This window comes from Mixophyes fleayi, chromosome 10, assembly GCF_038048845.1.
Source record: "Mixophyes fleayi isolate aMixFle1 chromosome 10, aMixFle1.hap1, whole genome shotgun sequence".
NCBI classification, from domain to species: domain Eukaryota; kingdom Metazoa; phylum Chordata; class Amphibia; order Anura; family Limnodynastidae; genus Mixophyes; species Mixophyes fleayi.
Genome location: NC_134411.1, coordinates 19,105,929 through 19,120,833, shown reverse-complemented (window position 1 = coordinate 19,120,833; position 14,905 = coordinate 19,105,929). Strand labels below are relative to the sequence as shown.

The following is a 14,905-nucleotide window of genomic DNA, read 5'->3' as shown; positions in this document are numbered from 1 at the left end:
TAGGAGGGAATATGACTCACCAAATAGTTTGTAATGTTTGGAAAAATCCCTCCTCTATACTCCTCTCTTGCTGCTCTAATAACTGCTCTCTTCCTGCTGTAATAACTGCTGTAATAACTGCTCTCTCCATGCTCTAATCCTGCGACCTAAGCCTTCTCTCTCCCTCTGTCAAATGGCGCTGGATTGCTGTGGAGACGGATATTTATGCACTTGAAACATCGCGAGAAACGAGCTCCGAGATCCAACGACGTCACAATGACGTTTTGCCTCGTTTTCAATTTCGAATCAGCAGGAGAGTACCGAGCCTGCTCAGCTCGGTACTCGGATACCTGAAGTTCGGACGGGTTCGGTTCTCGGGGAACCGAGTCCGCCCATCTCTAATTTAAATGTCAAGTATTGCTTATTCATACAAGTTGGTTGCTTTCATTTTGATCATGTTACAATTTTCTTGGCATACTCACACTTGTACTGATGCAGGAGGTTCTTGTTCATTCCAATATCTATCTCTCAGTCTCTGGCATCCTGCTCCTCTCCTTTCAACTTCTCATATTATTATGCCCTATAGCCCTGTGTTTAATATAACCACACAAGTGAACAGGTCACTGACACCCACAAGATCAACGCATTCTTCTCCTGAAATACTATGTGTTGATGTGTACATTCTGTTGACTCAGTGGACAAGAGCCCTTGAGTCAAGGACGCCCTGCGCTGCCTAACCTGCACCCAGAGCAGTGTCAGCCTTTGCTATTATTCTGCCGCTTTCCTCAGGGGCAAAAAGGGGACTTAAACGGGCCAGTGCCACCGACTGGTCTGTCCCCTGATCGCCTCCAAAGAGAGAGCAAAAATTATGGCACTAGAGCCTGCACAGAAGATTGCAAAGACTCAAGCACTGTGTCAGAGTGTTTGACATTTCTGCACAGCCACAGGTGCTGTATTTATGGAGGGAAAGGAGGCACACAAAAATCTTAAACACTGGCACACTCAAAAACTGGGAATACACAGACATGCATATTCAAAAGCACTTTAAAATACATATTGGTTAATTTTACCAGATCATTTTATTACATTCAGAAATACTTATGCAATGCATTATCAGGACCCCACGACTTTAATACTTCATTTACACGTTAGGGTTAGGCATTGCCGCTTTAAATACAGAGATATCAGTGTGGCTATGAACAGTGACGTAAACTGAAAGTGCCGGCATTCACAGCAATCGGAATGTAGCATAAGGATGTCGAGGATGTACAGTGTCATTTGTATTGTAAGTCATTATTTTCTTTTTGTAGGCCTTGTTGAAATCGCTATTTTTGTGTAGGTTTAACCAATGAGGCTATTACCACCATCGTTAAATGCTATCCAACCCATTTTTTTCCTTCTATGGTTTGAACTAAGCATTCACGTTCCCTGCGGATAATAAAACTGTTCCAGTATATTTTGTTATACCTTATCCTATAGATATCTTTTAAAATGCAGTAAAATGTAGTTATTTGATGTTACGTATTTTTCTCTCCAGGTCTATTCTCGCAGATAACTGGTACAGTTTATCATACCTCTACTATAGTGCTGTCGGATGCCTTGGCTGCATCATTGCTGGGCTTTTGATCAGTTTTATAACAGGTGGGTGAGCGTTCCATTTTTCTACTAATTACTTAATACAAACTTTTATATGTCTGATATTGTGCAACAGAGCAACATCACAACCAACAGAGGCAAAGTTGTCTTCTGTCAACTGTCTTTGACTCTCTCACACTCTTTGAACTGTAAAGACAACTTATAACTGCTGGTGTAGATTCTTCTGCCATCCATGTCACCCTACTATTATAATCCACAACTGGAGCAGCCATTACTTTTAATATAGTAGATGTCAATGCTACAAGCATGTCCAAATTATTTGAGACTCCGCCTAGTGGCAGTTCTCAAGAAGGATTGAAGTCTGGAATGTATATTTTCTTCAGCCCTTTAGACTGATACCATCATTCTATTTAAGAAAACTTAAATTATTTTTTCTCTACGTTGTCTTTCCTACCCCGTATCTGAAAGTATTATCTTTCTTTCCACTAGTAAGTATCACACAGCCCCTCCTCCTTAATTTTCTACTAAATAATATATGGTATTTCAGTTTGTCAGATTACCAAAAGAATAAGGTTCTTATTCATTAAGGCACGCAAAGCAAATGTAAATTGGGCATACATGTAAATCGGGCATACGTAAATTGGGTATACATACGTCCATATTCAACTAGGAGTTGACCTAGGAGTTGACCTGAAGAATCGTCTCTTGTTAAATATGGGTCTCTGCTCTGACAGACACAAGACATTGCAGAATATGTCCAATACATATGTGGAATATAAAGTCCCAAAAGAACACACAGGAAAAGATTAAAAATATTTAAGGATTGTCACCTGTTAATAATATGGGGCCTGATTCATTAAGGATCTTAACTTGAGAAACTTCTTATTTCAGTCTCCTGGACAAAACCATGTTACAATGCAAGGGGTGCAAATTAGTTTTCTGTTTTGCACATAAGTTAAATACTGACTGTTTTTTCATGTAGCACACAAATACTTGATAGCTTATTTGTACACTGAAATTTAAAGTTGACATTTGTGTGCTACATGAAAAAACAGTCAGTATTTAACTTGTGTGCAAAACAGAAAACTAATTTGCACCCCTTGCATTCTAACATGGTTTTGTCCAGGAGACTGAAATAAGAAATTTCTCAAGTTAAGATCCTTAATGAATCAGGCCCATAGTCATTAATGACAAAATAGATAAAGTTGTGTGTTTTTTTTGGGGTTTTTTTTTCACTCCCAATCATTTATCATGATGCTATTAATCTCCACTGTACACATAAAATGCATTTTTTTCAGTTGCTCCTGATTGCAAACACATGTTGTAGCATGTATACACAGCCGTCATCACTAGTAATCAGCACTTACACTCGACCTACAGCTGGTGGGAATGATACGACAGAAAAAAAACCTTTGAGATGCCCAAAGCTTGAATCGGACGCTGCTGCGTGTGTTCGACCTTGGCATACCTATTGTACATTGACCACTTGCATATGCCCCTTCCCCTCCCCGCCTGAAATAGTAGGCTGCAGTAAGGGTCCATTACACTCAAAGATGAGTTAGATGTTGCTGCATTTAGTGGCGTACAGTCCGGTTCTGGACATGAACAGATCGATTTTGCGCAAAATACGGCACGTTGCGACAGTTACGTTCCTTAATTAATCAGGCCCTGAGAGTTTAAGAAACAAGCTGCATTGTATTGCTATGTTTTTGATTCACAGTTCTAAAGAAGAAATTCTTGGTTTTGAATAATGTACTGGGCTATCTATTATAATATGTAATTTTTTTTTTAAGGTCACGAGCACGGAAAGAATATTAGACCATTGTTAGTCAGACCAGTCTGCAACCTTTTATGCTTCTGGTCGGATAAGTACAAGAGAAAGTGTTGGTGCGGAGTTAAACACGATGAAGAAGAAGATGAAGAGCTGGTAAGTGCTTTGTTACAGGAGTGAACTTTGTAACAGTGAGAACTGACTTCCTGAGTTAAACATTTAAGTTGACCAGTTTTGTGTTAAAATGTTATATATTTTGTAATATTCACACTGTTCATATATACTGTAAGTATTTGTGTACCATAACTGTGTAACATTGAATAACAAGGTCACTACTCCAGTCTCCAATGACCTCTAACTATGCAGATTTTCATCATAATCTACTAAAATAAATTAAATAATAGGAAATGGGTCATTTGGATATTGACCACATCAGAATTAGTCCAAACAAGTATTATTATTAGTTAAGCACAAGTCACGCCCTCTGTGGACTGATCACACACTTTCAAAGGACTGGCCATGTCCCTTCATTTCCACTGGATTTCGTTTTAAAAATCAGGACAACTTTTGTAGGCTATACACTAGCTGAAAGCAGTATGGTCAGAGTGTAAAGAGAGTGCTCAGTGCAGTTTCTGTAAACAATGTTTGTTGTAGGATTTCATCAATGCGTTCACTAACGAAATGGGTGAGGAATCTGATGCACTTGTATCCGCATTGGTAGAATAGGCACCAGGAGGGAACAAAGCATTACAACAAATTCACTCTACCTTAAAAAAAATATCCATTTTATATTATCGAATTATAAATAGAAATGAATACATGCATAAATTCAGGACCCCATTTAGAGTATCTTTGTGACATGAATACATGTATTTCTTTATTACACATGTACACCAAAATGTGGCCACATCTAGGTTTGTGCATATTGTATGCTTGGACCCTTTAGCTAAAGTAAAACAAAGACAGGGAGCACTTGCATGCACCAGATATGCATGTTTGGATGTGTACCTCTCGCAGGTACTGAGGGCTAATGCGATGATGATAATGACCATCGGTAGCACTATTTAGCCGCTTCTGATTGGCTGTTTGCGGATTATGGCTTTGTGAATGTTTGTCTTACTCTGCTGGCTGCTGGTCAGGGGAGGGCTGGCAAATTTTAGACCGAGGGGCAAGACTCAACTCAGCAGCCTATTAGGAACATTTTAAAGGAAAACAATGCAGGTGACCCAGCCCAAGGTAGCCCACTATGGGACCAGCCCAAGGGGCAGTTGCCCCCCAGGCTAGTCTGCTCCTGCTGCTGGGTGAGGTAGGCGCACATCTTAGTGGCATATATCTCTTTATGATCATTGGTGATTAGGCAGACAGGAGCCCCTATACATTCAGGTTTACTAACAACAAAGTGGCAGGTGCAACAAGGGTAGCAATGTACAAGGGTAAGTTGAAACAATAATGGCAACCATACCGTTGGGTATATTTACTAAACTGTGGGTTTGAAAAAGTGGAGATGTTGCCTATAGCAACCAATCAGATTCTAGGTGTCATTTTGTAGAATGCACTAAATAAATGAAAGCTATAATCTGATTGGTTGCTATAGGCAACATCTCCACTTTTTCAAACCCACAGTTTAGTACATATAACCCATATCTCCGTTTTAAAGAATAAATGAGGCAGTTTAATTATATCACCAATATTTAAGTCCAGCACTCTTCACATCATGGGCTTGTCATCTTGCATCATACTTAACAAGTGCAGTCTCAATACACATAGGTGTCTCAGACTGAACACCTCAGACTGCTCAACTCCCTGCCTGGTCAAACGTACTCCCCAACTCACCTCAGCTTCTCCTCTCACACCAAATTCCAGAGCTTCCTTCTTAGGTCTCAGACACTCTTAGTCACATAGCAGTTGGTAACTTTCACTGTCATAGTCTGAGGGGCAGTTACTCGATCCCAATCATACGTACATCTGGAATGGTCAAACGGTAACACAAGCTGTTCAGTTTCTAACCATTAGTTCTCCAGGTCCCTGATTTATACGTTTTTTTTAAGTGTTTGAAGTCATACACTGGAAAGTGCACTGGAAAACAATACTTTAAATACATAAACTTATTAAATTACTCCCATTATTTCAGGTCAGTGAGTTCCTCTGGCTAATGGGATGGCTGAATCCCACCCTCTTAGAAGACCATGTAGTAGCCCAAAAATTAGAAAAAATTAAAATAATATTTCCCCGTTACTTCAACTGCTGACATGACAATTACAACCTTGTAGGCAGCTCATAAGGTCGTCATAAGTGGGGTTCTCAATATTGCAGCCTTCATAACAGAGAAGAAGACCTGCACAAATCCAGAGATAAGAAGCTGAATGTGCCACACTTTGATTTTTACCTTATTCAATGCTGGTTAGAAAGTTAAGCACCAATGTATTATCCTCCCGGATTTTTGCTTTGAGAGACTTAGGGGGCTCTACTGTACATGATCCCTTACAAAGTTTGCGTGAGTTTAGTACATATTATAAAAAGCTTCCAATGATCGTAAGAGCAGTAATACACAAACACCGGCAGTAGGAGTTCAGGACCTTCAGAGGTTTCGTGAAAACATCCAAGTAAACATTGTTTTTATTAGGCTATATACATGTAACATTTATTGATGCTTGCTGATAGCCTTCTTTATGCATCATGCCCTGGTATTGACTTCTCTGGTAGGCATTATTTATTCAGCAAATTAATGATGGATTGGGAGTGGTTTGTGAATTAATTTGCTAAATTTTGATTCGCCCATCTCTAGTCACCAAATTGTTGAATATTACTAATATTAACTAAAAAATTTTGCCATTGTTGATAGCTTTCAAGTTCTGCATTTTGATAATTCATACATGCATACTGCTCTGTAGTTCTTTAGGTATATATAGTGTAACATCTAAGGTATTGTGTGCTTTTTACAGCAACTACTTCATTGCATTATATTGTCTGTGCAGCTTTCTTTATGTAAATCAATACTTCTATTAATTATTGGTTTTATATCTTGGGATAATACAGTAGGATATGCTGTGAAAAATGACCCTTTATTATTTAAATTCTATATATTTACACATTAATAAATTATTAACAACCCTAAGAGCCCTTAACTTTCTTGTCTTGAGCCTTTAGCACACTTTTTCCAGCTTTCTTTACCAGCGGTATGGTATCTAAATATATTTCCCCATGTCTTTTCTTTAAAAGGATCATATGAGTTTGAAGAAAGACATCAAGATGACAGCAGAAACAGAAAAAGCAATGGAAAACCCGTACGCTAACGAGTCTTACCGGAATCCTCCACCTGGTTATAACGCCGATGAAAACTCCTACACAAACACAAATGTAGAAAAAGAATGCCAGATGTAGATAGGATAATAGCCATGATGTTTACTGCAGAGCCTAGTATATATTCTACGACAGTTCTAAACAATCATTATCACCTGAGTATGTCTGTGCTATATACTTTGTTCATACATCTGCTGTGTTGAGAATTATGTCACTAAAGTGTATAGTATTTATCATTTTTTTTTATTAATCCTGTGTTTGAAGTAAAGTACAAATTCAAAATAAGTGTGTTTTAGGGGGATTGAAAAAAATATTTAAAAAATCAATACAAGCCCTACTACACATCACATCTTAATATTATCCAAATACCACAGCTAACATTGGTAATACGCCAATTTATTAGTGACAATAGTGTTCAATTGCTTTGTTTTTCAACAACATAAAGGGCACAGGGAGTGAGTGTAGGATGGAAGGGACCATTTGCATAAAACACAGCAGAGGAGAACAATGTTCCTTCTAAACTGTGTAGTCTGGAAATTAAAGAGTTAAAACTTTCACCCAATGAGAGTTTCACTTTCAAGGGCTGCAGTGTTCAGTGCAAACCTGCCTGATGGATTTTTTTATAGCAAGCTAAGGGGTCTATTTATTAAGATGCTGCAGTGACAATCACCATACATGGGATGCGCTGGATCCCATTGAAAATTACAGGTAAAGCCACCTTTCTGCAAAAAGCTTTCCTTTTCACAGCTTAATGATTTGGAGAAATCGATGATGAACCCTTCCTAGATTACGCAATAGCCATTTTACAGAGAACACTGCTGTTTTTATGGTGCTCCCACCGCAGTAAATAGACCCCTGAGTTTTTAACTCTATAATTTCCCGAACATTCAGCTTAGAGGGGACAGCGATCGAGGATAATGATTCCTGGGTGTTACCAAGACAAAGGAGTTGGCTGCCCTAGCATAAAAAACATTTCCTAATGTTATCTTTTCTTTAGGATCAAGAAATCTGACTTTGTTATCCCTTTGTAAATCAGCATTAGTAGCATAGAAATGTCAAATATTTTCAAGGAATACAAGAACATCAAAAGGGGTATATATATTAAGCTGCGGGTTTGAAAGAGTCGGACCAATCAGATTGTAGTTAGCATTTATTTAGTACATTGTGCAAAATGACAGCTAGAATCTGATTGGTTGCTATAGGCAACATATCCACTTTTCCAAACCTACAGTTTAGTAAATATACCCCTTACTGTCTGCAGATTACGACATAATAAACAAGTATATATCAACAAGACAAAATTGTCATTTTAAAGCAGCAAATAGGTATTTGTCTGGTTTAAGTGACTTCCCTCCTTCATAGAAGATACTAGCAATGTCTGGTGCCTCTAGTGGGCAGCTTCCATAGACATCCATGAGTGCTCTATGAGGGAGAGATTCTATGCTCATCCAACCAGGGTACAACCATAATTTCTATCTAGCCCGTCAGATCCCTCTCTTCTCCGCTGCACATAGATGGTTACTGAAGCAGACCAGCAGGGGAACTCGCTGTTCATAAGGCAGACAGGAAAACTGATGAATTGAGCAAGTGGTTTCGAAGGAGAGGGGGGTCTGCCAAAATTAGAGATTTAGGGAACAGAGAGCATTAAAATAAAAAAGTAATTTGAAGTGAAAAACACCATAGTTTTAATATAAAAATCATTTTTATAATTGCTTTAACATTCTCCACCAGCCCACAGTGCTTGCATTCATATTTATTTTTGAAGAACTAAAATGAGACCTGATTATAACATTGCAGAACAAAGGCGTTCAATGCATTATTAAATCAGAAAACAGGAAGCCTCTGTCATGTCCATTTTACCACTAATAACCAAACAAACACTATGGACTAGATTTACTAAACTGCTGGATTGAAAAAGTGGAGATGTTGCCTATAGCAACCAATCAGAATCTAATTAGCATTTATTTTGGTACATTCTACAAAATGATAGCTAGAATCTGATTGGTTGCTATAGGCAACATCTCCACTTTTTCAGACCAGCAGTTTAGTAAATATACCCCTATATCCACATAGATGTAACAAAGGAACTTGTAACATTTGCTTTAATTGTTATTGGAAATATTGTAGACCATTATAAGCAATTTCTTAGGGCAACAAATGAAGTGAAAACTGCCCTTTGATTCTTTTTATTTCTTTAATATTGAAATGCTATTGTACGAAATACATAAATATATTATTTGTTTAAAAGATTGCTTTGTTCTGAATATCATTCTTATATGCAATAACATGTAGACCTAGCACAATGATCCGGGGAAGAACACCAGAGAGAAGGCAGGTGCTCATGGGAGAAGCATGTCTGGTTGTTGAAAAAAGAAATAATTCTGGCAGTTGGAGAGGAGGAGTTGGTATAGATAAAATGCATTTATTTGTGGTTAAGACTAAGGTCACAGTGTGAGAGATTTGTGAAAGATCTCTATATTGAAAACACTAAAGAGCAGCAAAGTTATCCATAAACTGAGAGGGAGACTCTGATTTTTGGTGAAATGTCATGTGACCCGAGGTGAAAAAGACCACAGTACATTACTTTACTGACAAATGTACTAAATTTTGATTCGCCCATCTCTAGTCACCAAATTGTTGAATATTACTAACACTAACTACATTTTTTTGCCATTGTTGATAGCTTTCAAGTTCTGCATTTTGATAATTCATACATGCACACTTTAGAGACTGAGAAAGAGGGGCCATTGCCTAATCAAAGATCCAAATCTGCTTTCAATTGACTATTACACCATTGCTGCCTGCCCATGGCCTCTAACTGGTTCAGATTACTCCTGGTGATTTTGTACTGCATTGACCTATGTGAATGACCTTGCTTTTCTGACAACATTACTAGTCTTGTCTGACAGCTATTCATGTAGGTTAATAGTTTCATGCTCAAGATCGGGAGCAACCCCGTATTAGTTAATACATTGGGCCTCAATTAGAGTTCAATGCATTTTGCGCTCCGAACCTATGCGTGCACATTATATTGCAAAGAATCTTGTTTACGTGTGTATGTTGAGTCACATGTATCACAGGACAAGTCTAACTCAAAAACCACAGTATTTCTGGATCAAGCATACAAATGTGAATACTTGTACAAGAACTTTATAACCGTTGATTGACAAGAACTTTTTAACCCTTTGTTATCTACATACTGTATGCTCAATCAGCATTTGCAGTCATGTCATTAAGTTACAGAAATTATTATACATTGAAAGTTATAGATAAATACTCTTGCTTTTAGATCATCTAATGAATACAGAGGTTAGCATGGCTGCCTCACAGCACTGAGGCAACGGCTCGATTCCAACCACGGCACTATCCATGAGGAGCTTAGATCATCATCATAGTTTATTTATGAGGCGCCATAAGGTCAGCAATACAAAAAACTGAACCGTACCAGTTACATCATACAAATAAATATAGGAGCAAGAAAATAAGCAATTGCATCAGTATGAGACATGAGAAAGTGGCAAGTACACCAGGGCCGTCTCAACAGCATTATAGACCCCCGGGCAAATAAGTGCACTGGAGCCCTACCTACACAACCCCTCACAGGAATAAAAATGTACATTTTCTAGAAAATTAAGCTTGTATTTATTGGAACCTCCAACAAAATCAGTGTTTAAACATTAAACAGCTTTACGGCTTCAAAAAATGATGTTTGATGATTTTATCTTGCTTAAGTACAATTAGTACATGTACGTTGTTTTTGTCAAGGTCAAGATATGTATTCTCAACAGCAAGATCGAATGTACGGATTATAGCTGATACCGAGGTGATTAGTCCATCTGAACGTTTTAATAAAGAGGAGTTGAAGGTTCTGAATAAATCTCCTGGAATAATATACTGAAGGGTTGACAAGTCTATGGGGCCCCTAGGCTTGTGGGGTCCCCGGTCAACTGCCCAGCGTGTCCTTGCATTAAGACGGCTCTGAAGTACACCAGGAAACACAGAGCAGAACAGAAAGTATTCTTTTCATGAGGGGAAGGAGATGATGACAGGAGGAATAGAGGGCCCTGCTTGTGAAAGCTAACATAGTAGAGGCACGAGGATAAGGGGGATGGGTCAAATGGTAATGATGGGGGATGGTCAACAAGTGGACGGGGCATGTTGAGTGTGAGAAGGAAGTTAATTTATGATAGGTGGGGTGGGATTTAAAGGAGTGCTTGAAAGAGTGAAGGCTGGTTTAGAGTAGTGTTGGCTAACCTGTGACACGCCAGGTGTTGGGAAACTACAAGCCCCAGTATGCTTTGCCAATATATAGCAGCTTATTGCTGGAAGGATATGCAGGGACTTGTAGTTTCACAACACCTGGAGTGTCACAGGTTAACCAACACTGGTTTAGAGTCTGGTCAAACAACACAGGGAGTTTCAAAGGTAGGGAGTAGCGGAGGCGAAGTCATGCAGGCGGGAGAGTGAGGTGGTGAGGGGAGGTGAAGCTCATGAGCAAAATGGAGCGGGTGAGTAAGAGACTATCTCTTGAAAAGGTCAGAAATGTAGAAGGGGAAGACAGACAGAGCTTTATAGATGAGGGTAAGCAGTTTGAATTGTATTCTGGAGAGAATGGAGAGTCAGTGGAGAGCTATCCAGAGAGACATAGCAGAAGAGGAGTGGCAGGGGAGGAAGATTAGTCCCAAGTCACATTCAGAACAGGCTAGAGTGGTGAAAGATGGGTGACAGTCAGGCCAGAGAGAAGGAGATTGCAATAATCAAGACAGGAGATGATAAAAGCATGGATATTGAGGGAGAAGCAATGGTGAATCTTGACAATGTTGCAAAGGAAACAGTATTGCACAAAGTACTGAATATGGGTAAGAAAGTTAAGGATAGAGTCAATGACCACCCTTAGGCAGTATGCATGTGGAACAGGAGAGAGGATGACGTTATCAACAGTGAGGGAAACGGGAGGTGTGGATATGACATTGGCCAGTAGAAAGATGACAAGCTCAGTTTTGGGTATATTGAGTTTGAAGTTGCGTTCAGCCATCCAAGTGGAGATAGAAGAGAGACAGACATACGGGTAAGGAAAGAAGGGGTGTGGTCAGGGAAGGAAAGGTAGATTAGAGTGTCATTAGCATAGAGCTTAAACTGGTGGCTGACTGAGTGAATGAGTTCACAAGAGAGGAGGTGTAAAGAAAGTATAGCACTGTACCATGAATAGGGCACCAGAGTGTGCTCCACTGTATCAAACATGGCGCAGAGGTCAAGGAGTAGGAGCATGGAGAAGTGGCCATTTGGCTTCTTCCCATAGTCTTAAAACAAACTGACCAGTTAATTAGCTTGTGACAAACAAAACTGTACCTTAGTGTGTGTCACAGGGAATTTAGACTGTAAGATTCAGAGAATGATGTGAATGATTCAGTATTCTCTGGAAAGCACTGTATAATATGGTGGTGCTGTACTAATAAATGATAATAAATAAATAAACATAGCATGCATTGCCCCCCCCCCCTCAACCTAAAAAATATTAAATATATTTGGGAAACGCAGAAATAATAAAAGTTATACCCTATGAATGAGCATCAATACATGAAAAATAGCCAAACTTAGCATTGGCCTTTTAAAATGCTTTCACCACATTGTCCATGAACTAAAAAAAGCACAACTCTCACAGCAGAGATAAGCACAACTCTTACAGCAGAAATAATAATAATGGCATCACAACAAAAACGTTTACTACACTGACTTGTTTAGGTAAAATTCATGCACAAAAGAGCAAGAAAAATTGCCAAGAATCAACACAATAGGAAAACCTAATTACTGAATCTCAGGTAAAGGACATGTGTGGTAGAATGAAAATGTTACACGTGGAAATATAGTTAAGTCGTAATTTAAAAACAAGTTTGTAAAAACATAGGTTAGTATTATTTTCTGAATAGACTGGACGTCAATGTGTAAGAAATTAGTTTAACCACTAGGTGGAGATATTTAGTTGACTCTGCTCATTTCTGAATTCCAACCCAAGCAACAAATTCAAACTGATACCCACTGATTAATATTGCGCTTGACAGGAGTAAACAACCCAATATTTTAGAAGGCAGACTAAATTCATTTTGTCACATGCGGCTCGCTTTCATGCTCCACTTTACCATAATAGTGAAACAAGAAAATATCAATTCACTTTGTTGCCCAAACGTTGCATGTAGAACCAGTTAAATATTATGATATTTATTTAAAGAGGCAATACTATATGGATAATGAATTATTTATATTTATGTTTAAATAGATTTCAAAAGGTATACATGTCATATATTTTTACACATGATATTTAGTTAAAGAAAAGTCAAGTTTACTGACCTATTATAATATGTCACAGCAGATAGTGCTGCAGTTGTTATTACTGTCTAATTTCTCCCTCAAACACTCTGTTTTGTCCCTTTCATCTGTGCTACAATATAAATTGCTGTACTATCATTGATTAACTGATCAGGGGCAAACGCAGGATTTGTAGAGGTCGGTTTCCATGCCACACCGTCACTTGGCATGACCAGCATGTAAGCAGGCTTGGATATAATTTTGCAACTCTTCCAATCCCCTTGAAATACACAAGTAATGCTGTGTGCACTACTTGTATGTGCACGCGACTCCCCCTTCACGAGCAGAGCCGTGTGAAGCAGGACATATCCATGATTGAGTGGGTCAGTCCCCAAACTCAGGACTGACCCACCGGAATCAGGACAGTTGGCAGACTGTCCTGCTCTCTAATACCTGTTCTTGCTCCTTTCACTACTTGTTACTGCTGCCGGTGTCCTAAGGTCAGGTGCTGCTTGTCTGGATCCTGGAACATTGGGGCCCTGTTTGGAAAAAGGATAGGTATATGAGATATAGAAAGCCTAGGAACGAGTGAACATGTAGGGCTTCTTGTCCTCTATGCAGTCCGCCATTAGATCAAAAGCACCCACGTTTCATTATTAGTCCTCCCTCCTTGCAACCAGCCCAACTGTAAATTAACTTCATTCACCTTTAATAAAAAGATCTATTTCCCCCAAACAACCCCAACATTAAATTAATAGTATCCCCATTTAATTAAAACTATTTCCTCCCAAACATTAAATATTTAGCATTCACTTTTAAGAAATAGCAATCCTTCTCCCCAAACTCAGCCACATATTTAATTAATAGCACCCAAACCAGCCCAGCACTAAATTAATAGGTCCACACCAACTCCACTATTAAATTAAGTAATCCCCACCATCAAATAAATATCCCCCACCAATAAATTAAACGATTAGCCCCCACTCTCACCCTACTATAAAATTTATATCTCACACCCCACCCACATTTCATTAAGAGACAACCCTCACACTTACACTAAAATCCCTTTTACCCTCACACCTACATTAAAAGTACCTTCAAGCCAGGCTCCATTTTTAATACAGGTACAATCTCAGTTGAATAGGATTTTTTTTTTTTGCTCACCATCTACAGTACAATAACTATGTAGCCATAGCTTTTAACTGAACTCTACATACATACGTATAATAATTACCTGTTTTATTGCTTTCGGGCGATCACAACAAACCCAAATGCTGCAATCTATATTTACACTGGAACTACTGTATTTGAACCTACACATTAAATCCCCCCACTTACACTAAAAGCTCCTTCCCCTCATTGTGACACATGGAAAAGTTTTACCCACAGTAATTGGACTGGTCGAGCTATTTAATTAATCAAGAGATATTACCAAGCAACATATAACTAAGATGTGGATTTTTGTGATGATACAATGAACACAACCCTTGATTTAAAGTTTTACATAAAAATTCGACTTTTGCATACACGCAAAAATGTATCCAAACATTTCTGTTCCTGTAGCTGTATTTTGAGTTCCTCGTATCTTAAGAAACATGTAAGTGGAGATGTAGAGGCTGATTCATCAAGGAACGTATCTGCAGAGTTTGTGCGTATCATACGCAAAATCACTCCGCACATGCCCAGAACTGGGATATACACCAATGAAAGCAGCAATCTTCACTATATCTACGTACAGAAAGTACACTTACTGCAGCCTATGATTATTGGAAGTGAAAGGGACGCGGAAGGGGCATTCCCCAATACCCAATGTACAGTAAGGATGTGCCAAACTCGAGCGCACTCGAGCTTTGGGCATCTCAAAGTTACTTGTTTTTCTGCCATATCTCTTGCTCCAGCTTTAGAGCTAGTCTGAGTCCTGAGTACTAGTGATGACAGTTTTGTAAGCATGCTATA

The 14,905-nt window shown here is 38.8% G+C and overlaps 1 protein-coding gene across 1 annotated transcript in view; it reads left to right on the top strand.

Moving 5' to 3' along the window:
* Positions 1 to 6,727, top strand: part of SLC5A12 (solute carrier family 5 member 12) — a 44,679-nt gene extending 37,952 nt beyond the window's left edge. The window contains exons 13-15 of the mRNA XM_075187479.1: positions 1,517 to 1,620; positions 3,369 to 3,502; positions 6,566 to 6,727. Of these exons, the coding sequence (XP_075043580.1) occupies positions 1,517 to 1,620; positions 3,369 to 3,502; positions 6,566 to 6,727 (400 nt within the window). The remainder of the gene's footprint in view (positions 1 to 1,516; positions 1,621 to 3,368; positions 3,503 to 6,565) is intronic.
* The last annotated feature ends 8,178 nt before the right edge of the window (positions 6,728 to 14,905 follow it).